Source organism: Drosophila sechellia, chromosome 3L (genome assembly GCF_004382195.2).
Source record: "Drosophila sechellia strain sech25 chromosome 3L, ASM438219v1, whole genome shotgun sequence".
Classification (NCBI taxonomy): Eukaryota; Metazoa; Arthropoda; class Insecta; order Diptera; family Drosophilidae; genus Drosophila; species Drosophila sechellia.
In genome coordinates, this window is record NC_045951.1 from 4,724,108 (window position 1) to 4,748,992 (window position 24,885).

Genomic DNA, 24,885 nt, shown 5'->3' on the forward strand with positions numbered 1-24,885 from the left:
TACTAATGAAAGCGGAAAAATAGTATTAATTATTATATAAACATCAAATAGATAATGCTTTTAAATTATCAATTGCATATAAAGTTAAGCAGTGTACATATTATTTAGATTAACAAAAAATGCACCCATTTTTTCCCGTGTACCGGAGGCCCAGAGGAGCTTGCTCATTTCAAACTTTTGACACAGAAACTAATTTTGGCAAGCGGGCGTCAGCCAGCCAACCGAGACGACGACTGAGAAGAGAAGAAGTCACAGTTGGAGATGGGAAACCGAAGGCTGCAAGCGTCTCCGGATTTTGCGACTAACCAAGTGCCTGGCCTGGCCCTTTTCCTACCCGTTTTCCTTCTCGGTGGCTTTTCATTCTTTTAGTGATTGCAATATTTCATTGCCTTTGCGGTTCGTGTGTTGCATACTTTTGAGCGATGTCGCTGAGGTTTGCCTTAATTAATTGCCACCACAAACCCCAATTCGCGTTCCCATTTTTAATCCGCACCATTCGCCAGCTGCATTTTTCGCATGTGCCCTGCATGCGAATGTAGCATTTGACTTTGAATGGCGCTTTAATTGTCATTTGATGTGATTTATTCCGAAAACCGAATACCGAATACCAGTGTAGTAGAGACCTGCAAATTAACGCTTAGCTGGCACTTCACTCGCTGTCAAATCAAACGCGCAACCCCGTCAGTTGATTTATGACATTTTGATTTGCGATAAGTGCCGGGAGTGCTGCATTTGTGTCTCCCAATGCTGTGACACCATATATCTGGGTTAAATCCTGCCAAGTTGGGTAAATCATTAAGCACTTCTACATTCAATTCAATTTGCCTTTGGGCAAACTCATCGGCAATACCTGCCTGTGTCGCTCTTCGGACCACAAGCTCAACTTAATATGTTTCAATTTCATTGTGCACTCTGCTAAGCCTACGACTTGGCCAAAACCCGGTGCTTCAAGGAGCGCACTTGTGCATGGGGTATGTGCAGCCAGATGGAGAGGAAAATTTGTACAAATATCCCTGGAAAATAAGCCATTAAACGAGGCCAGAAAGTGGGCATTGAGTGTTTGACCATCATAAATTGGGCAAAAATTGCCTGCAAGCTGCACTGCAAAAAAAGACCGCAAAGCTATGCCGGAATTAAAATGGCAAACAGTTCCTAAGGATATGATAACATATGTTTTTGACTTTAAAAAGCCAGAAATGCAGGGACCATCTGAAACAGAAAAAATTATTTCGTCCATTGTGTTCATTTTTCAAAATAATAATTTGCAAATTTTTTTTCATGTTGCTGTTCCAAGAGATATATTCTAAGAAAAAAGCAGTGGATGTTTCTGTGTCAATTACACGGCTAAAATGTTCACACCTAGCGTTAATAATGCAGCTGCGAAATAGAGATGCATCCAGCGGATAAAGATAGAAGTACAAGCGTAGATACAGTATCTGGGGGCCAAGGAAGTGCGCCAAAGATCTCAGGCTGATTGCATTTCATTTTCAATTTAACTTACTTTTATTTCGAACTGCTGCTTTTGCTGTTCCGTTGGTAATACCGTCGTTCGAGCTGCCGGTCTTTGCAATTACCAACGGAGGGCAGACAACAGTTGGAATTACATTTTCAATATTTCCCAGCAGCAAAGCAAAAGCAACAGCAATAGCAATAACACTAGCATCAGCTTCATTTTTTCATTCGCTGTGCCCTTTTCTCTAGATTCTTGGGCACTATGGCCATAAATTTTTAACTACAAGCTCTTGAATGCAATTACTTTTCAATCTTTTTTTTATTTTTTTCCACCAGCCCTTCTTGTCTAGTCTGGCACTTGCCCTATGTATATATGTTCTATAGTTGAACGCGAAAATTGCTTATTTCAACATTCAACTTTGAAAAGTTGCGTTTCGTCTCGTTACATTTTAAGAAAAAAAAAATAGGAAAGAGGCTAAAGTTTGCCATAATTCTGCCAGAGGTCTATCACTTTCATTCCCCGCCCACGATTTTTTCCACCACACTCCTTAGCTGTCTCAACAAATTACTTTTATTTTTGTTGCCACGTATTTATTTTAGACCGGAAAAGTAGGTTGAACTTTGTGTTATTTGATCAGGATTTTGACATGCTGGTTTATGCAAAGGCAAGAAATGTGAATTTATAAAAAATGGCGACATTTTTCCGTTCCATTTTCCCCTGACTGCACTTTGCACTGACAATGCAGTTATAAAACTTGAACTCGGCGATTTTGAAATTCCAAAGTCATTCTCTCAACACAAATAATGCAAAATGTGATACCACCTTTTCCTCCGTGTCCCGCCGACTGTAAACTTTTTAAATAGTTTAATACGATTACCAAAGATTGGAATTGATTGAAGATATAGAGAAGTATTTCTATTAAGAGTAAAAAAGTAAGTGAGCAATTTTTCTCAGTTATGGCTGTCATTATGCATATCAATCGCCTAGGCGTCATCCATTTCTTAGAGATCATTAATAAATTCTTAAAGGCGTCGCAGCTGTCTCCGGTGGCTAATCCTGTTCAGCAGTTATCCTTTGCATCCTTCCCTGCAATTCACCCTTTTCCGCGGCAGGAAAATGCATGCTCATCCGGCAGCGGCTTGCGAATTTCAGCTGCTTGGGAAAATACGTTGTGTAATGTCACTTAATCTTTTTATACGCGCCAGTTGAGATATATTTTTTGTTGTAAATTGCCCGGGCGGCCGCCCGGGCGGATTAGTGAAACGGATTAAGAATGAAAGTGTTTGCAAAATACTAAAACTTTACGACGGGCAGCAGATTAAGAATGAATTGTTTTTTATTACGCCAGCCGAAAGGGGCATAAGTCAAAAGGGCAGGTAAAGCGCAGGTAACTTTTTGTCGATGGTCAAGGGTTTCAAAAAAGTCGGGACTCCGAACATACTCAGGTAAACACATGCAGCAGGATGTGGCTAGCTGGGATGTATAAAAACTAGTGTGATTGTTGAAAGGACATCAAACGCTCTGAAAACGTTGGACAAGCAACATCGGATATCTGTACTCGCAACTGCAACTAATATTGCTGATACCACCTAAAGAATCTGCAACAGAAGCAGCAACGTAGAGCTATCAACTTGCTAAGGAAATCCGCACCGGACTTTGTGTTTTACAAATACTTATCGATTATGCCGCGTTACCAGAAACTCATCAACGAATGCGACAGCAAGTCTGCAACAAATGCGGGCCAACAAGAGCAACAACATCGCTATCATCAGCAGCCAAATGGGACGCCCAATGTGGGATATCACTTGTATCTGTACCGCCAGCAACTTTCTCAGAAGAATGTGGAGTACATGAGGTTGTCCAAGGCCAAGTACTTTATCACCGACACTCTGCTGGCCAAAACGGTCAAGAATTTGAAAGGATGCAGCGTCGACGAGTTGAAGACTGTTAACCATCAGATCGTCTTCCGGCATAAACTTCGTCGCCAGATTCAGCGGCTTCGCAAGTTAAGAAGCCTGGGCATCAAGAATGCCAATCCCAAGATGGAGAGTACGGAATTGTGATAGTGATTAATATACACAGGATCGTCGGAGGAAATAATATTTTACCGCTATGGTTGAAGCATAGTACAAGAAATATCTCAAATACCTCTTACGTTTTTGGAAATCTCTAAAAGATGTGTAAATTATTCAAGAGAATGTCATTTGCTTAAGTGAATGGATGCATAAATTTATAAAATTGTATTGCCCAAAAACATGTCAATAAGCAGTGATTATAATTAGTGTGTATTTGGTCTGAACTAATAACATTATTGATTAATTAATTTAATGACGTATGTGAGCACAGTATAGATAATTAAGAAAAGCACATTAATTTGATTAAAATGTAATGAAATAAACTGCCAAGCTGTTAGTAATCAAAGCTTTTATATCAATGCAATCATTTTAAATTATGAATTTAAAAGCGGCTGCCATAATATTTTGACCTTTTGAGGTCCTGTATTTGGACGCCAGTTGTAACCAATATTTTTGGCAATAACCCAATTGTCCAAACAGCTGTTGCCACCTACTCAAGTTTAGACAACGACATGGATGTGGACAGAAGCAACCTCAATGTGTCTATCAAGTGAGGCCAATTTGTGGCAGCCACTAATTGAGTTCTCTGTGCAACATCTTGACACGTGTCAAGACAAATCATTTGAGCTTTTGGGCCTTATCCCTTGACCGCAAGTCTTTTGGAATTTATGAGCCCTTCGGGTGCATTAAACTCGAATGCCATCATCGATTGGCAAAGGCGCTTTTAACAGGGCACGCAAATATTCAATGAGTGATTGGGTACTTTTTGGGGCAGCATTTTTTAATTGGAAAATAATATTCACAAAGTGCTTTACACTTAACTGAACACCAACATCATTATTTTCGCTCAAATAATATTAATAAATGGCGACCGACCCCCGCTAGCCCGTAATAAATAAATGGCGCACATAATGCGGCCAGCAAGTCAATTTTATTATTGAAATGTGTCGCGATGTTCAAACAGAAACCTCAGCCCAAAGTGAATGTGAGTGTTAACAATTAAAGTACACACACTCACACACGGGGTGTTGTTTTACATATGCTCGCAATTATGCAGTCTGTGGGCGATGCAATTTGCAAACACTCCAAAGTAGGCTATGAAAAATGTCGCATGCACATTAAATTTTCCACACAATCAATTTGGCGGCAAAAGGCGCACTTGCCCATATGTTAATTTCTATAAAATATGTTTTATACGTCACATGTTTAATTGCAGCAATATCCCGTCCAAAATTTAAATCAATTGCCATCTTGTGAGGCATAAGTACTTAAAGCGACAGCAGTCGATTAGTGCGCTTCATTATGTGCATCATTTTCATTATGTTTATTACGAGCTGCCCACGGGTGTGAGCCCCGCCCACTTTTCCGGCCCGCTCGCCAAGGAAACGAAACGCCCTGGTCTCGAGTTAATGCAATAAATAAAATTTCAACTGCACCGTCGGGCATGTTTAGCCGCATGAAAAGCGACAGTAAGCCGTGCCTGCATAAGAAGTTGCCTGTTTATCTTGGCCCGGTCCTTGCCTTTTGTTTATCCCGGTGTCCTGTGAGGGTCCAGGTCCTGGTCCAGGTCCAGGTCCTGTTCCTAGTCCTTGTTCTGCCCCAGCAACAAAACAACAACTGTCCCTATCCCACGTTTTTTCACTGGCCGGACTCATTTGTTACACCGAAGAAAAGATATTATCAAAATATAATTTTTATTTATACTTCGTCAATGCATTTTTATAAAAGCTAAACCTATTTTCTGGCGGTGTACTTTGCTGTCACTAGATGGCTGTTTTCTTTCAAAAAGTTGCCTTCAGTGGTGGTGGTGGGCTAGTTGGGCTCGGCTTTGACCCGTTTGGTTAGCGCAGTCGCTTGGCTGCCTGCTTGGCCAACTGCCCTAATGAGTTTACAAAGAGTTTTGCTTTAGCAAAATGCTTTAGCGGGACTGTGGTGCTGGCGAGGAGTTGGCAGGAACTGCCCAGCATGTTATACAAATTGCAGGGGCCCTGGACAAAACTGTCATCAACGTGTCGTCCTTCTGCAGCGGTTGCATGCGGATGGAGGACGAAGGATGGAGGATAGTGAATCCTGGACGAGTTAGGCTGCCAGCCATTTGTTTACCTATCCCATTTGCACTGGCATGTTGCATTGTTGCCTGTTACTTGGCGACCGAGCGAAAGTTTTCGCATTTATGTTGCTGTGCAAGTTGCAGCAGAATATGCATTTTAATTAGTTTAGCAAAGTTGAGCAACTCCGGCCCAGCCAGACACACAGTCTCCGCTTGCGTCTGGTTAATTGCGCAAATTTAATGGCTGCCACTGCACTTTAAGGCCAAGAAAGTTGGCTGGCAAAAGTTGGCCCACACCGCCTGGCTGCCGGCAAACAGCCTACGGTCTACAAGCAAATGTACCACAAAAGTTGTTAACATTTCACATTTCACTAAGTAGCAAATTCAATTAGATTGTTGTCGTCATCTTCCCCCGCAAGAGCATGTGTACATTTTAGTAAATTACTTTAATGCCCCGAAAGTTGCCGTTCCCATTTCGGCTTTGCAATTTATGCCTGTCGTAATTAACTTAACTGTCTGCTGCATAAATTAATTTGTCTAAGCATAAATCTCACGACTATTTTGGCGCTGCTCTGTGACCGAAACCGAAACGAGGCTGAAACTGATGGCAGGAAAGATACCTCATTAGGTTTTTCAATAAATTTAATTCAATATAAATAGAGTGCCGACTCAGACGCTGCCAGTCAGCCGTCTTCCATCTGCCGTCAGCCACTTCATCTTCATCTCCTTCTGGGCTTCGCATCCGTCTGCTTCTTTTGGCAACCGCCTGTGGCAGCTGCAACAAAAGCGGGCGAGGAGCAGGCATAGGAGCAGGAGCAGGAAGCAGCTCCAAAGTTGCACACGTCGCCTTCGGAGAGGACTTAAGGCAGCTGATGCTGGAGCTCCTGTTCCTGATGCCGCCATCTCCTGGGCAGGATGAAGCTGCTGCTTCCACTACAACGCTTGCCAAGCGAATATGCTGCTGGCAGTGCACTCAGAAAAAATCAGCACGCCAAAAATATGATAATATACATATAACATTTAAATTTATCATTTATCAAAAACCAATGAAGCAATCTCCATAAATGGAAACGATTGATTACTATTGATATTTTATTAAGCCTAGTTATTTTTCTCAGTGCCCTTCTAGCCTGCATCCTCTACGCTTCCTGATTCCTTTCGAGGGCCAGACCACTCCACCTCTTTTATTTTATGTTACTTAGCCTGAGCCGAGCTTAGCTGAGCGTTTGCAACGCGTAAATTTGGCGCTCCAAAGCGGTGATTATGTCGTCGTCGTCTGGTTCTGCTGCACATTTCCACCATGACAGCACCGCCGCTCCACCTCCCTCGACCACTTTCTTGGCCAATTTTTCGAGCTGACTGCAAACGGTGGCGCCGGGAACGTCATCACTTGAATAAATTAAGTTGCTGGCAAACAGCTAAATGAAATTGTTAATTTAGTGCTGCACAACGGAGCGTATGCTTGATGTGTCTGCCAGTTACCTGAGAAACCGGAGTTTGCTGACTGTCCAGCAGTCTGGCGTCCCGTGTCCAGTGTCCAATGTCCGCTAATCTGCTTATGGCATGATCCCAATCCAACGGGCAGCATATGCCCACATCAATGGAACCCTCCGGTGGATTCGTCGAGCTCAGCTGAGCTCCTTTATTTCGCCTTTGTGTCTCTGGTGCTGCGCATCTGCAACGTAATTGCATTTTAAATGTTCGTGCAGCTGCAAATGGGCAAATGATTACTGGAATTTATATTAAACTTTAACCCTCAGTCACTTAATTAGCCCGACTTTGGCTTCGACTTCGGCTGCAGTTTCGATTGGGCGTTAACTACTTTTTCATATGACCATCAATCTGCGGCATGGCCAAGTTTGCCACCCAAGTGGGCGAATCCGACACCTAACTACCAAACGGGCCAAGACAATAACAAAATCGAAAAGGAAAAGAACGGGGAAAACTTTGTGCGGAGAGAATGGGAGTCAACTTGGAAATATATTGAAAAATGCAGTAGTTCCTTTTTCGCCAAGAGTTCGTACCTCATTCCACCCAATCGGAAGCAAACTTTTGTGCAACTTGGCTGCGTCTGTCGTCCTGTATGCCCCTGCTCCGCCTGCCCCTCCTCGATCCTTTGCCTTTGCCTAAACTGACGTAAATTTATAATGACAAATTGCATTTGGCGCAAATGCGGCGGGTAAAAATACGTGGACGAAACGATTCTCCCAACAGTCGTGGCCAATTGAGCGTAAAAAATTATGAAGCTGGAAAGGAAACGGATTAGAGCCAAAGCCAGTCAGCCAGTCAGCCAGCTAGGGACAATCAAAGTGCTTAATTACAGCTTAAATCCGCTTAAATGCAAATTCCTCCCTCTGATTGCTGATTATGCCAAGTGAAAAATGAATGAATGAGCCAGGTAGAAAAGTCGCAGACAAAAGTGAAAGACTTTCGAAAAACAATCGAATGGGTGAGGAATCAATAGAACAAAGAAGATAAGCTTCAAAAGAGATGAAATAATGAAAGTAAAATAAGAGAGTCGCTTAAACTTTTGTAATAAATAGGGTTTTTTTAATATGCTTAAATATATTCTTTCCCTGCAAAGAAAGATAATAGCTGAAAGTCAAACTCATCTCATATTTACCATTTCAATCCCCAACCTCAAACCATCAGTTAAACCGGCAAAACCCACAAAAGTGGCTTAAATTTCACCCACAGCCTGTCCATGTAGCTGTTGTTCCCGTTCATGTTGCTACATCGTTACTTTGTTGCAGGCGGGGTCAGGGGTCATGCTCTGTTCATACTTTACTCGGTGGACTTGGGCGCCACCGCGTCAGGCGATAAAGCAAAAAATGACACGTTTTTAATTTTATTTCACACCTACACAAGGGCAGCCATGTAATCAAAACTGCAAGAGAGCAACAGTCACAACAGAACAGGCAACACGGCCAACACGAACAACAACTGCTGGTGACAACAATGCAACTAACTGAAAGTTGAAGGCGCTAGCCGGGCCAGGGCCAGAGAAAAATTAGATTTATCACGAGAGGTTGCCGGAAAAATTGTCAACATTTATCAACATTTTTCAACGGGGCACGCGGACGTGTTTGCAGGCCAAGTAACCGAAACAAGAAATGAAAAAAGAAAAAAAAAACTAAAATCAGCAACAGAACAACAATAAGAAAGTCTGGCCAAGACTAAGCCCGGTTCCACAGGAGTCAACTAGATGGCCAGGTCCGAACTGGGCCAACCAACACCTCTCGCGTGGTAGTTTTGGCCCGCATTTTGATTAATATCCAGTTGCAGGATGCGGCAAGATGCAGCAACATCACGAAACTGGCAGCAGAAAGCGCAGCAATCGCAGCAGGCAAGCAACATGAAAGCTGGCAAAGATTCTGGTCCCACTGATTGTGAAAAGTGGTCACGATGATGACAAAAATTCACTGCCGGCGAAATGGAAACAAAGTTGTTCGCCTTTCAGCCAGTGTGTAGGTGCTACCAACTCACTCTCTCTCTCTCTTTCGTTTCGGCCAATCTGCACTCTTCAGTGAAAGCAGCCTGAAAAGAACTTTCCCAAAAACCAGAAAAAAAAACCAAGAAGAAAAGTGGCAGAGCCTTGAATGCGGTTTATATTCTTTTGACTGGTTTATTTGATTTGGCAGCCAAGGAGTAGGAATGAGCTGAAGCTGAAGAATTGTGAGAAATTGCTACGGACTTGTGTGGGGCAAATTGAGTTTCGAGCATGGATGCGATTGGAGCTGCAAAAGGCACAGCTGAAAATATTTAATCACTTTGGGCGAAATTAATTAAGGTAAACAAGGAATACCTTTTTTGCGGATCAATTTTCTGCCTAATCCTGTGCGATTTTTTAGGACCTCTTTTCATTAGCAAACTCAAAAGCAAAACACAAACATTAGATGAAACCTAACTCTTTTCCCCCTGTCTGCACATAATCGCATTTTAAACTTTTTCAATAAAAAAACTTTTCTAAACGGATTTCCCGCTGGACGCGTTGCGCTTTAATAATTTTTTCACTTTTTATCTCTTTCATTCCAGGCAGCAGGCGGTTTTCAGCTGTTGAGCAACAAAGGACAGAGTGCATCGGAGCTATTAATTTAAATTGGGTATTATGAGCGCACTAGCAACACGGACAAAAAGGTTCGTCCCGACATTGTCATTTACAATGCAGTTTAAAAATGCTTATCAACTGAATCTCCTCTTAATGCTTAATGTTTTTCATACCTAATAACCCATTAATCATTATCGCACAACATGACTTATAATTAATTCTTAACATGATAAGAGCATTTTATTTATAAATATTTTTTGACGCAGCAGAGTTATTTATATTTTATTGTTTAATTACTATTTGTAAGCTGTTGGCATTATGTATTAATTTTTTTGTTTTTCTCTACAGCTCATGTACGACAAGTCAAAGAAATCGTGGAGTCAGCGGCTCAAAACGCTCGGCAGCGGTGACAGCGTGGACAAGAACGCTTCTCTAGCCGCCGTCAGCGGCATGCAGGCCATGCAGCAGCTGCAGCTGCACATGCAGCAGCAACACCAGCAACTGCAGCAGCACCAGCAGCAGCTCCAACAGCAGCAGCAGCAGCAACAGCAGCAGCAGCAGCATATGGCCCACCATGGCCATCACCAGATGTTGACCGCCTACCAACTGCCGCCGGTTCCCGCCGCCGAGTTCCTGCCAAGCGCCCTCTCACGTTCGATGAAGTACGCGGAGCCGTGGATCTACGGCACTGTTCGTGGTATCCCGGCCCGCCCATCCTACGGATATCATCCACATGCTGCTGCCATTTTCGCAGCGACAGAGGGAGTGCCGGGAACCACAGCTCTGGCCGTGGTAATCTGCTCCTGTGCCGAGTATCTGAATGGCACGAAACGTGACGTGAAGAAGGCGAGTGTGTGCAAGAAGTGCAAGGGGTCGCGACTGCCACTGGCCACCATTGGTGGCACGGGCGGCACAGTGCGTCTGCCGGCTGTCAGCGGTTCGAGCAGCTCGCGTCGCCCCATGGCGGCCACCATGCGTGTGGTGAGTGCGACGAAAAAATCACGTCCCTCCATTCTGGATCCGCAGAAGGATCCCTACGACCTGATGCGACGCACGCGACTCCTGTCCCCAGAGCCAAGCTCCAAGGAAGCGGACAGCAAGTCACGTAGTCGCAGTGAAACGGTGACAAATCAGCCGAGGGGTCGCACTCGCACCAGAGCACCTCCCCCACCGGCCCCCATACAGAAATCTCCAGCGGTGGCAGTGCCAACAGCAGTTCCCGATCCAACGGACTGTTGGCTCATGGAGGATAATGAATCCCTGCTGCATAGCAGCGGCCTAGCCTCGAGGGCTAACAGCCGGCGATCCATACTCCGCTGCCATGTCAATCCCTATGACCTGATCTCAAGCGAAAACGGCAAGCTCCAGAGCAACCTAAGGAAGCCCAACGACCACTTTGATGTGGCCGATGCCCAGCTGAACGACGACGAGCTGGGCGAGCGGAAGAACAAGGGCACCAGCAAGTTCTACAGCGGCAATGTGGCGGCCATAGCTGGCCAGCGTATTAGCCTGGGCGATAAGTCCGGCGACAGCTCTGATCCAGGTGACAGCTATGAGCGAATTATTATGGTTTCTGGGGGAGAGTCGACGGCGTCTAATGGACCACTACGACCGCCACGCAATAAAAAAGCGGATGAGCCAGCGGAAATGCCCGCAGCAGCAGGCGCAGCAGCAACATCACCTCCTGCAGCTGCAGTAACTGCAGCAACAACAGCAGTAAAGCCCAAGGCTGTGACTCCAGCCAAAGTGGAGAAAATAGAGAAGGACAATGATTCAGCTTATACAGTGCTTACTGTAACGCCCACTTCGCCAGCCATCAAGTCCATATTGAAGCGCCCCACGACTCTCGAATTGCCTGGAGTGGGAATGTCTCCTTTGTCACTTCCTCCGGTTGACAATTCTGGATTGGTAACGCCCGCGGGCAAGTCACAGTTCTATATACCGACGCCAACGGGGACAGCTGCCACGCCCACGCCCTCCAGCACGCCCATGGCCACATCAACACCTACACCCAATGCCTCCATCGCAGCGACAACAGCGGCAGCCGGAGCAGCAATCACGCCGGGTTCACGCAAAAAAGTGCAGTTTATGGTCGAGGATAAAATCATAGCCACGACTGCGACAACGGCGACAACTGATGACAGCGATGCCAGTGCTGCAGCAACGAAAACAAACTACGAATACTACAATCGCAAGCGAAATGCTGCAGCAGCAACAGCAGCAGCAACATCACCGGCAACAGCAGCAACATCAACGGATCAGCAGGAGGCAACGCTGTTTGCGGCTGACATTGATGATGAGCATAACTTTACAACTTCCGGCGAGGCAGCTTCGCCGTTCATAAAACCGGATAGTTTGCATTATGAAGATGTTCTGCCAGGACCCCAAATATTTGACAGCAGCGAGTCCTCTGCCAAATTATCACTGCCAGCGGATGGGTCGCCGCATGTCACTACGAGTCCTGTCAGCGTTTTACCCACTGGTGAGTACTCCGATTCTGGAATCCCGTCATGCCATAAAACAGATGACTTTTAATTATGAGCTGCCCGTTCTGGCGATTGCAAAGGCCAGCACTTTTTCAGCCAAGTTTCATTAGTTAACTCACTTGCATCACAACAAAAAGAGTTCGTTAAATTTAAAAACTATTAGAAAAGTAATTAAGTGCTGAAATCTAGTTTCGGAATAAGCTGTTGCTTTCGTTAGCATCTAAAATTAGTTAGATATTTATATGTAGATATTCAACATATTCCTTTCTCTGTGTATTACTCACAAATGGCATATTTATTCCCAAGTGGAAGTGACTCCTATTCGCTGTCTACTATTTTACTCCCGTTTTAACTATCTGTCTGTCTGTCATTTATACACTCACTTACTAGACTCTGTTTGCTTTTGAGTAAAAATGAAAATGCTGGCATTGTTTGCTAATTGCTCATCATCACGGCACGGTCTACGGAGTTTGCCACATTGCACATTACGTATACGCAAAGTTGGCGGCGACACTTTATGCATTATACAAATTCCCTAACAAGCATGAAAACTGTTTTGGCCAGGGGTTGTGCGAAAGCCAATTGAAATGCTGACATTTGAATGGGAATAGAGGTGGGGAATACAGAATTAGAGGATAGGGGGTCACACCTGGTGCAAGTTCACGCAGGGGTTAACACCATAATCAAGCATCAGACGGAGCCGCAGTCAGGCCCTTTGACACAGTCTCCCTGTCAACGGCACACGCTCTGCCACCCACCCACCTAGCCACCCACTGAACCACCCCATGAACCACCCACTGAACACCACCCTCTTGAACCACCCACAGCACGTAGCTGAGCGGCAAACAAAACGACAGTTCCAACTACAACGGAAACGACTAGCAGGCCAAGTCGACGTGACATTTGCACCCACAAATGGCAGCGACGCACGGCGATATGCCAGCGAACTATTCACATTCACATATGCAGTACGCTTATGCCAGGTACAGGTAGAGGGGGCGTTGCCAGAGAGGGCGTGGCACACATGTTCGACTTCATTCAAAGCAAATTAACAGCCGGCACACAGGGGTTAAGCTGGCGGGGAAACCGACCCCATAGACAGACAAAAAGTTTTCATTCAATTAAATTTCGACGGTGGAGAAAAACTTGTGTCCATCAGGGAATTGAGTTGAGTTCGGTTGAGTTGAGTTGAACTTAACTAAGAGGAACGGAGTGAGGGTATCAGGGTTATTCAATGGCCTATGTGGGGCACCTGCAGCAAATAATTCCATTAAAGTGCAGTGCTTATTAACCATAAGTATAGTTACTTATCAAAATAAATGCTATTAGATTGTATGTGCTTCTGAATAATGTGAATAAATGAGAAGGTTATAGTGAATAGCATGGTATTTCCTTTATATACCGATTTGAATTTTCCTATAATTTCCGAAATTCAAGACCCTCCTCCATATACGAGCCTCCTTGGAACGGAGGACAGCAGACTTTCTTGCAATCCCCAAGTATTCCAGCAATGCGTTCAGACAATGCCAACGCATCGTTAGGGCCCAAAGACACCAACCGACCACAATTGCACTCACTTCGCTCATGGCTGTCTATTGTGGCCAAAAGCCCAAAGAGGGAGCGACGGGAGGAGGAAGAGGAGGAGGAGCAACAGCGTCATAAAGGTGACATGGTCGTGGCAATGGCGCCCACGTGTCTCCGCAAGACAATTACAAAGTTCCTCCTGCGCTGACTGCAATTTGTTGCATTGTTTGCCGCGAGTTAAAGCACTTGAAAGTTTGCAAACTATTTTTGATTTGATTTTTGAAATTGGTTCGCTACGGGCGCTTAGAGCCACCCACCCACCATATTCCGAGCATCCGAGATGATTTATGGCGCACGTGTTGCATTCACCGGTTAAAAAAAAATATTAAAGCGGAAAAAATAGCAGGAGAGTGGGTCGTCGTCGCCAGACGGGCCAAATCGCAGTGAAAGGCATTAAAGTGATAAAGTCTGGCCGCTCGACGGTGAAATTTGCATTTCCAATGCCGCAACGCCAACGCGGCAAACTTTGAGTCATGACCATGGCCTGAACTCGCCGGACTATTAATATTTCATATTCGTCTGCGATAGGCGAAAAGTGCGCCCGATGTCCGAACTCCCGACTTCCGAATGGAATCTGAATGAAAATTGTAATATTTTAAGTAGTTCAGTTCAGACTAGTGAAAAGTTTGCCCTTCCTTTTCATTAAGTCGATGGGTGAAAAGGTAGAAATGGTGTTCATTCATAGCAATTTCCTTTAAATGCAGGTGGGAAAACCTTTTATTCATCATCAAGGCAAAAAAACAAAAAGAGTGGATAAGCTTTTATTATTTGTTATAGATTTGTTTGAAATTTAATTCAAATTAAATACATATACACGTTAATAAAAAAATGATTTTTAGCTATTTGATTGTCATTTTATAACATTCAGTTAATAAAAGTTATTGCTTTGTACATTTGTTTAACGCTTGCTTTTTCCCACATTTACGCAGAAAATCCAGTTTAATCACCAAAGCAAATACGTTTTTATCTATTTATTTATTTTTATAGCTAATTAATTTATGACAACTCGTCAACGGACGACTGATAAAATTAAATTGCTTTGATAAAGGGCCGAAAGGAGCATTTAATTGAGCAAATCATAAAATTATTTAGAACGAGTTTCGAGTGGCATTGGGTTGGGAAATATTTCCAATTAACACGCTGCCGTCAGTTGAGTCTCAAACGAATATCTATGCTAGGTGGAGGATATTAAGTCATTAGCATTTCCACATCCCTTTTTCCATACTGTGAAATTTTTACATTGCTTTCCTGCTCATTGCAATTTGCTTAACTAATGATTCTTCTCTGTTTTCAAACGGCGCTCCATTCATTTAATGGCGTCTGCTTTAAATTTCTTTTCACTCGCTCGCTCGCCGTCTCTTTCCATTTCTCACTGACCTTCTCTCTTCCGCACTCGAATGAAGTGTGAATGGGAAAAGCGTTTGGGAATGAGATTTTTAAATATGGCCAGCAATTGTAGCACCAAATGCCAATAGCAGCAGCAGCAGCAGCAGCAGTGGCAACATCTACAGCAGCAACATTGTTACATTTTGCATTTTATATTGCCAAGCTCAGAGGAAGTTGAGCCTCATGTCTTCATGTACTTTGCATATTTACACTAATAGAAATTGTGGCAGGCAATTGAAAAAAGTTGCTGCTGCTGCAGCTCCATGTTGCCGCTGTTGCTGTTGCCTCTGTTGCTGCTGCTGTTTTATGTGCGGCCATAAAAAGTGTCGCAGGCGGCAAGGGGGCGGTTATACGGCCCTTCTTCTGCTTGAGTTGCTGCTGCGGCTATTTTATTGTTGCGACAACAGCAACATCACTAGTGTGTCCAGGCTTCGGCCATTCCTCAAACTTAATATATCCTGTTTCCTGATTTTCATGACGTCCCTATAAGTGCCCAACGAGCCCTTGTCCAGCTATGGCCGCATTTTCTCGGTTTTCCCGGGGCTGTCCCCCCAGTTTTTCCCTCAACCCCAATACCCAATGCTAACCCTGTGTGCCATTTTCTGCATTTAAGTGCAATTCTATGCAAGAATGTGCCGACATGCATATTTGTGCTAAAGCCATTTCCCAGCTCTCCTGGCTCGCTTTCCCCAGCTTTTGCCCCTCTCAGCTGCCATAAAATGTTCGTTTTGCCAGCTAATGCATACAAATGCCTGATGCGCTTTTTGCATTACAACAAGAACAGCACAGTAAGTGAATGAAAAGGAAAGAAAAGAAAAGGAGAAAGACAGCTAAACAACAAACAGAATGGTAAATTTTCATGTGCTCATGTGTGTGCGCGACATGGGACATTCACTTTGTTGGGTCATGCAGCCGCCAAAACTGTGCAGTAGACTAATCACATTCTTTAATATTATAAGTCAAATTAATCAGTGGTAGCAGTTGCGATGCCCATAGTGCAAACCGCTGCTCTCGCACGCATTTATCTGTACGGCGCTCATTCCTTGTTTGTTGTTGTTAGCCATCTAAGTTAAGCTTGGGCGCTGCATTTCGGCTGCCTGCCCGCCAGTTGCAATTTCTTCGCGTTTCGGAAAAGACCAACCTTACCATTGTCGCTATCGTAAATTATCGCTATTTCGGAAAATAAAACTGTCGTAATAAAACAAACTTTCTTGTGGTTTATTATTCGCAACAGCTATTGAAAAAGCTCAATAGCTAAACATTTGGTGACCCCGACGTGATAGTGTTAATTTGCATACATTAATTAATGCACTTATCCCGTTAATAAATAAATATAAATACATTAAATCGTAATCGGTTGGACAAGTGGAGATTTCGGTGATAGTGGCTGCGTTTAAGCGAGCTAGCATTGCATATATACATACATTGCTACATATATCGTTGCGTGCATTGACCCCGCTTGCATTTTCGGCATCTATTTTGTGCTCATCTTCCCGCTGAACCGAATCAAAGGCGATTTGTTGCTATGCCCGCTGAAGGTGAAACAAACAGGGTGACCTTTTTAAAGCGCAAAGCCAATGCGCTGTTCAGCAGGTTGCAGAGGCTACAAACGTCGCTGTCTAATGAGACGCTTAGCGGATACGACGAACCCACTCTTACGGTGAGGCTGGAGCAGATTGATGAGCTGCAAAGTGCCTTCAATGTTCTGCATACAGAACTGGAGGAATTGGATTTCGACGAAATTGGCAGCGAAATGAGCGAGTCTTTTGATGAATTCATCGTTGAATTCAAGGCTAGTGTGCGCGCGGAAATAGCCAAACGCAATGTGCATTTCGCGCCGCACTCAACGCTTGCGGAAGGTGTTGTGCCCCACCAGTGTAGCGGTCCTCAAACGCAGCCGCGGCCGAGGCCGATGCCGTTGCCGCCTGTGCAGCTGCCAACGTTTGGCGGAGGCTACGCAAACTGGGCGGATTTTTACTCCGTGTTCACGAGCATAATCGACAGCCATCCGGACCTCTCCAACATTGAGAAATTTCAACATCTGCGGTCATGTTTGAGGGATTCAGCGCTGGAAACTATCCGATCGTTGGAGATTTCAAACAGCAATTACGAAGCGGCTTTAGAGTTGCTTCAAAAAAGGTTTGATAATCGGCGTCTCGTTTTTCAGGCGCACATCACCGAGATTCTGGGTTTAAGGGTAGTACGGAATGGTTCAGTGGCATCGCTTCGGGAATTGTCGGACAAATTTAACGCTCACATTCGCGCGTTGAAGGGTTTGGGCACCACTGAGCAAATCGCTGGCTGCATCATAGTTCAAGTGCTGCTGCAAAAGCTGGATGCGGCGAGCCAAGCTAAGTGGGAGGAGCGCTTGGAGGATCCGGTCATTGCCAACCTTATTCCGTCGTGGGAATCGATGGCTGCATTCCTGGAACAGCGATGTAGGACTTTGGAGGCCGTGGATTGCGCCATGGCAACCTATGCGCCAGGCGTTCAGGTGGACAGAAATCGTTCGACGCTAGTTGCTACCACCCAAAATTCTCTTGGTTGCATGCTGTGCCATAGTGCAGAGCATGCCATATATCATTGCCAGCAATTTAGAGACTTAGCGCCAGTAGATCGTCTGCGCGAGGCAAAGAGACTAGCACTATGCCTAAATTGCCTAAAGGCTGGTCATCAGCTACGGCAATGCAGCTCGAGCCGCTGCCGCACCTGTGGAATCAGGCATCATACGCTGCTCCATCTGGATGGTCGGCCTTCCTCGCAGCCACGTGTTCCGGTGTCTTCAAGCAACCACACAGAGCCTTCTGCCCCGCTTTCGAATTCGTCTACTCTAATTGCCCAGGATCTCGGTAGTGACCTTGTGCTGCTAGCCACTGCAACCGTTCTAGTGCAGAATCGATCGGGACTGTTCGTTCCCTGCAGGGCCTTGTTAGATTCTGGCTCTCAACTGCACTTGGTCACCTCTCGGTTTGCAAATCAATTGCAACTTAAGAGGTCGAGGTCGTCCGGCTCCGTCACTGGAATCGGGCATTCCAATTTCGCGACTGATGGATTCTCGGTAGAAATTGCGGTTCGGTCTGTCACTTCGGACTTCTCAACGAGCATAACAGCAGTTATCGCTCCCAATATCACGGATCGCCAGCCAAGTGCTAATGTGGACATTGGGGACTGGAAGATTCCAGAAAACCTGCAGCTCGCCGACCCGGAATTTCATAAAGCTCAGCGTGTTGACATGTTAATAGGAGCTAGCCTGTTTTATGAGCTGCTGTGCGTGGGTCAGATAAAGTTGTTGCCAGGACTGCCCCTGCTTCAAAAAACTCGTCTGGGCTGGGTTGTGTCTGGAGGCTGCGCGCGCCCTTGCGGTAGCGCCTTAATAGCTTCACGCGTTCCTTCTTCAGCCAGCAAGGAAAACATATTTGTGGAAAATAGGGTTGCTGCCATTCAGGAGCTGACAGATGTCACGGCTTGGCGTTACGTTCCAACAGCTTTAAATCCTTTAAATCGGCTGACATCTTATCCAGAGGATCCCTGCCGTCTGAGCCTAGCGAATCGTCATTCTGGGCGCATGGACCCGCCTATCTTACGGAGCCTGCAAGAGATTGGCCAACAGCTGTTTGTCCTGACAAAACAATTATTTCGCATTACCATGAAAGCGATCTTCATGCCGAACCTCGAGCGCTTCTGGATGCAAGTCGATCCCAATATTGGCCTATTGGGGGGAGGAAGACGGTTACCAAGGCAGTGAACTAGCTGTGTCTGCTTCCCCTTGAGGACTCTGTTGGAAGCCAAGCTTCCAATGGGGGGAGGATGTTGGGTCATGCAGCCGCCAAAACTGTGCAGTAGACTAATCACATTCTTTAATATTATAAGTCAAATTAATCAGTGGTAGCAGTTGCGATGCCCATAGTGCAAACCGCTGCTCTCGCACGCATTTATCTGTACGGCGCTCATTCCTTGTTTGTTGTTGTTAGCCATCTAAGTTAAGCTTGGGCGCTGCATTTCGGCTGCCTGCCCGCCAGTTGCAATTTCTTCGCGTTTCGGAAAAGACCAACCTTACCATTGTCGCTATCGTAAATTATCGCTATTTCGGAAAATAAAACTGTCGTAATAAAACAAACTTTCTTGTGGTTTATTATTCGCAACAGCTATTGAAAAAGCTCAATAGCTAAACACACTTTTAAGCTAGCATTCGAAAAAATCGCATCGAATTCGGACCAAAAAACAATGAGGAAAAGTCTCGGGCACTTCTGAAAAGCCCCAAAATTTGAGAGGCTAGAAAGTGGGGAAAAGAAAAAGTGAAAAGGGTGCAGGTAACTTGGGAAATAGTTATTCTGTTTTAAAGTCTATTAAGCTGATGACTTAAGTTGCCTTAAGTTCTGGCCAAAGCCAATTAGCAGTAGCAGTTTGAAAAAATTGGTTAAGAGTAGACAGCCCAATTTTGCCAAACAAAAGCTCTTCCAATTACTTAATAGCTCATTGTTTTTAGTATTTAATTATTAAATTTCTTTATGGAAATTCAGAAACAAAAATTGCAGCATTTCTACAAAATCTATGCCATTTAATCTAGATCTCACATCTCTAGTCATCTCTACGACATTTGTTTATGAATCATTAGGCTTTGTACCATTTCCGCAAATACCAATAAATTTCCACGAACAATATATTTCCGTTGTCTTAGCACTCGCTCAAAGTTTTCTCAGAAATTCGTTTTAGATTCCGCAAACTTAAATAATAAAGTAGCCAAGCCATAACCAAGGGAAAGTTTTCCTGTTTTTCGTACAAGATCTGGCCATTTAAGGCCATTGTTGCCGCAGTTCATCCTGTTTCTGTTCCAGAATATATTTCTATTTTCGTTGCTCCTAATGCTGATGCTTTGTCTGCCATCGATTTAGTTGCTAAATAAATTAGGTTTCAGCATGTGTGTTGTTTTTTTTTTTTTTGGCACCACTGCAAAGCCACAATATTTGGGAGCGAGACAGGCCAAGACAAATGAACTGCCATTCGGCTGCCTTGAAAATAGATCGAGTGTCACTGCCAATTTCGCACAGTGCAGGTGAGGGTGGAAAAATCCATCACTGGGTGGCTAGCTAAATATTTGGCATAATAATAGGAGTGCATGATGCATGCTGTCTATGGCCATTGGTCAATGGCCAATGGCCAAGGGTCTGTTGCAATTCTCCGATTACCAATTGTCCTTCCTCGGATGGATTGCTGATTTTCCCGTACGATGTGGCTTTTGGTCTACGAGTTGTGTGTGTTGCTGGCATGCAAAAGTTGCCTTTTGTTTTTGGGGCTTTAAATAAAATGAAATTTTCTAGCTGCACTCTTGAGAATCTTGGCCATGGCAAATCAAAACCACAACGCTCCGGTGTGTGTTTGGTGTGTATCTGTGTGTGTGTGTTTTCATCGATACCGAACACAAAATGCCACTCGAACTAAAGGAGAGCGAAAGAGAGGGGGCTGGGCAATGTGAAAGAGACAGCACGATTGTTGTAATGAAACGTAACGAAAGAAATCAAAGCATGTAGCACGTAAGTGGCTGAACATGCTCATCTCGATATGGCAGAGCTCCTGCTGACCAGTATGTTACTAACACGGAAAATATATATATACGGAGCAAAAAATAAAATATAATTCTAATAACATTTTTACAATTTCAATTAGGTATGATACTTTAAATAACTTAAAAATTAATTAATATATTTTCGGTTCTACATAAGTTTGAGTGGCACATTAAGTTTCTGGGGCAGCATATAATGAATTTTTAGCCGTGTAAATTAGATATCCAATCCAACTCCCATTGTTAAGATTGTGAAATACATGGCTGGCAGTTGTCGAAGTGCATAAAATGCTTGCATATTACTTGTATTTCTTTCTGCTCTGCTCCAACTTCTACCCCTCGTTGCGCCCCTGGTTGCGGTTGATTTTCCTTTTGATTGGCTGTATCCCCATATACGTGTTGGGGTCACAGGAAGCGACCCGAGATGTTATTGTGAGAAAATTGTTGACCAGGCGGCAGACAGCAGCGGCAACTTGCAACGGCCAACGACAAACTTTTCAGACGAGACGAGGGCAAAAGTTGTAGGTGCAAATAGTTTGTGTAGTTTAATTTGCCAATCAAAAGTTGAAATTAGCGCATTACGTCTGTCAATCGATTGATAACCATAAATGTGTAATTTTCCAGCTGTCATTGAACAGGACGCCAAATACATAATTTGTCGTACAATTTATATATTTTTCACGCCTGAAAATGTAGACTTCCTTGCTATCCAATAATTACCAGGAAAAGCAAATTGCATTAGGAAACTGTCACTCAGCGTTACATTCAATCGAAGGAACTGCCAATCAATCGATCAGGCTACAACTACTCAATCGCATTTCGCTTTAACAATTTGCCAAAAAATGTCGATGGCTGCTGCAAGTTTTGTGCCATTTACAGCTTTTGGCAACTTCTGTTGCCAACGACACCCGTCAGTCAGTCAGTCAGCCAGTCAGTCAGTTAGTCATTCAAGCAATCAGTTAGCTGGCCTAAATGTTGACACTTTCATTTTTGCCGGCACATGCTGTTGCTGCAAACTGCAGCTGCGACAAATATTTATTCATATTCATGGGTAACAAACACAATTTTTGTTTATTTATCGCGCCTGGGAAAAGGGGGGCGTGCCAACTCCTTTTGCGACACTTTTCACACTGAAAACTGCAGTGCGGCAACCTCTTGCCACTTGCCTCTTGCCGAAAAATCAACTGACAACAACACGCAATTTATGGCATTTATGTAAAAAGCGAGCAAACAAGTGCAGCAATTTTTGTTTTGCATACAAAACGCCGTTCATGGGTGGCTGTCAACACGTTGCGAAAATTGCTATTGGTATTGGTGCTGGTGTGTGTGTGTGTGTGTGTGTGCGGGTGGCACATATTTCTGCGCTTGGCATTGTGCTGCAAAATCAATTAACTACACTTTGAAATGTTACGTGAGTGCAGCGGCAGCCCTTCCGATCTCGTCACCCCACCTTTGTGGTATTATAAGCTGTTGCATTTTATATATTTTTCGCAACTAATATTGAAATTCCAGAAGCGTTCGGGCAAATAAAAGTAAATCTGACGCAGCTGCAAGGTAAATATTTAGTGAATCGGCTCAGTCAACAGTGGGAGAAGGTGGAGTCTCACATCCACAATTTTCCGAGGGGTTTACCCTCCGCCGGATTTACTTTTTTATTTTGTGAACCCAAATAGCCATGACGCCGACAAGTGCACTTGACAGCGCACTCCGGAGGGTGGAAAAGGCCGGAGTGGGCGTGGCATCAGTAAATATTACGGCAGTAGTCACGCACGGGAGGGGTTAAGGTCTCGTTCAGCGAATCGAAACAAAAACAAGAAGTGGATAATGCAACTAGTTCCTGCCATAACAGCCCATGAGCTGCATAACTGCGGATGTGGATTCTGCAGCGGATGCGGATTTTGCACACACACACAACCACAAAAGCCACAATTTCAGGGGGTTACTCCCAGTTTCCCCAATTTTTTTTTTATTTTGCGTGCCAACAAGCGCAAAAGTTATGAAAACAAGGATAAAGAAGTGCACGGCCAAAGACAACGAAGAAAATGAATTTTCATTTGCCTGGCTATACGCAGAAATATGAAACAGAAGCCTCAACCCAAATCGACAAAGGATATAAAGAGGAAAATCCGAAATAGAAAGACACGGAAACAGCTACCAGGATCGACTCGACTTAACGTCGACTGAATTCACATTCAGTCAATGGCGATTTCAGGGAAGTTGGTTAAAAGGCGGAGGGTTGTAAACGGCATTCCATTCCATTTGAAATCAATACAATTTCTTTGCCAGTCTGCATTGTGCCTCAATCAGGGCATTAGAATGTCAACTATATTGTGTTATATGCTGTGTGAATATTTGAGGAAATGAAATATATTCCTTCAATTAATAAATAATAATGATATGTAAAGTAGTAGTACTACAATTGGTCCTTGGTGCGGCATGCTTATCCGCCGATTTGGTGATGTTTTCGAGTAGCGATGAATTGTGGAACTGTGTGCTCTCGTGTTTGCCAACCTAACAACAGCAACAAACTGAACTGAATCCAAATCCAAATCAGAATCAACGGAAGGGGAAGCTCGGCAAACAAACTGGGGAGCAGGATAAAGAAAATACCCGCGTTACAGATAAAACAAAAATTATTTGCATTTCACCTGCATGTTGGCACCTGATTGCTGGTGGGCTGTACACCCACCAAAGTTACAGACTCCGCCGTTCCTGTACAAGGTAGCTTGGCCTTTACACGGAGAAAAATAGTGTACACCTATTTTGTTGGTTTAATTTAATACAATGCTAAAAATCATGATTGACAACGAGCGAAATGTTGTCGAAATTTGTTTAATTACTGTGATCCTACAGCAGCCAATTATATCTTTTTTTTGCACAGACTGACTATACAAATTATTTAGAAACACATTCCTAGATATGACCAAGTGTTTCACTTCACACCCTTCACACACACTTCACACCTTCCAATTATTTCCCCAACTTATGTAATTCTCATTTAGCTGCTCGCTTTCCACAGGCCTCAAAAATATTTGTTAAGTTGCTTTTTCGGGAAGGGAGGAACATGCGGCATACTGCTGTAGCATTTTGTGTAGGTGTTTAGTAAACACGTGGCAAGGGTCGGTGGTAAGGTGAGGGGATCTCTTGCTCCTGGGGAGGCACATCCACTGCTGTTGCAACGACAGCAGCACGTGCATGTCCTGCAACAGGAGCAGCATCCACACCCACACACCCACCTTTTCGCCCACATTGGAGTGTCATGAAGCCGAGGCTGAAATGTCAACAGTTTACTTTGCGCCCATTTCTGGGGCACGCGGGGATTAAATGGGTTTTTGCTGCTGCTGCCTTTGACCCCGGCCACGCCCCCGCCGCTACCAGGCACGCCCCTTGAATATGACGAAAATTACAAAATGTTGTGTCGTCGTCGGCGACTTCAAGCAAAAGTCACTTTGTTTCGGCCACAAAGGCGAGCAAAGTGAAGAAAAGCCTGGAGACTCGAAAAATATTAATCGCGTGCTCGCTTATCTGATTTGTGGCTCCACCTGGCGGGCGGACGTTTACTTCAAAGTTGATGAAGTGCCAGAAAGCTTCCGCGACACTTGACACCGACTTCCGTCCTCCGCGAATTTCAATTCAATGCGCTTCGAGTTGGGGCAGCACTCAAATCGCACATACGCCACGTGGGCGGGGAGACCGGGGAAGTGAATGTGGAAATGGTTGGCCAGGGCATAAATGAAGGCAAATACGCAGGACGTTAAAATATATGGCGTACAAAACGTGGCGGAAGTGCCAGCAAAACAAACCTGCAAATGAAAATATAAGTTGAAGAAGTCTGCGCAAGCGGAACGAAGTCAAGATGCCCTGGGAAAGTAATGGGATCTGGGTTAGGAGCTAGAAATAAATATAAAAATATAAAATAAGGAAAGCCGTCTGTTGAAATGAATTGGAAATGCACTGGAATATTATCGATTACAATTTTTTAAGTCCTCTTTTCTAAGGAACTAAGCAAAAGCCAAGTCAACATCTCTTACTTCCTGTAGGGTAAACAAAACAAAATGCTGTCCACTTGAGCCAGGTAACGCAATCGCAGGCCAAAGGAGTCCTTTCCCTCCAGGTTTCCTTCTGCCATTACGCACGTGATTCATATGCAGAGCTTCTTATAAAGTGTCCTTTCCCTGGCTCTCGCCTCCGCTTGTGTGTGTGTGTGGCTGTGATAGGTGTGCACGGGCCTTGTCACAATAAA

At 44.3% G+C, this 24,885-nt stretch overlaps 2 protein-coding genes across 2 annotated transcripts in view; both read left to right on the forward strand.

The window, feature by feature from the left end:
• LOC6610826 overlaps positions 1-24,885 on the forward strand; it is a 107,581-nt gene that overhangs the window by 63,730 nt on the left and 18,966 nt on the right. The window contains exons 5-6 of the mRNA XM_002035356.2: positions 9,614-9,715; positions 9,975-12,108. Of these exons, the coding sequence (XP_002035392.2) occupies positions 9,978-12,108 (2,131 nt within the window). The 5' untranslated portion in view covers positions 9,614-9,715; positions 9,975-9,977. The remainder of the gene's footprint in view (positions 1-9,613; positions 9,716-9,974; positions 12,109-24,885) is intronic.
• Positions 2,991-3,715, forward strand: LOC6610822. Its single transcript, XM_002035352.2, has one exon. The coding sequence runs from the start codon at positions 3,136-3,138 to the stop codon at positions 3,514-3,516; it is 381 nt and encodes a 126-aa protein (XP_002035388.1). The 5' UTR covers positions 2,991-3,135; the 3' UTR covers positions 3,517-3,715.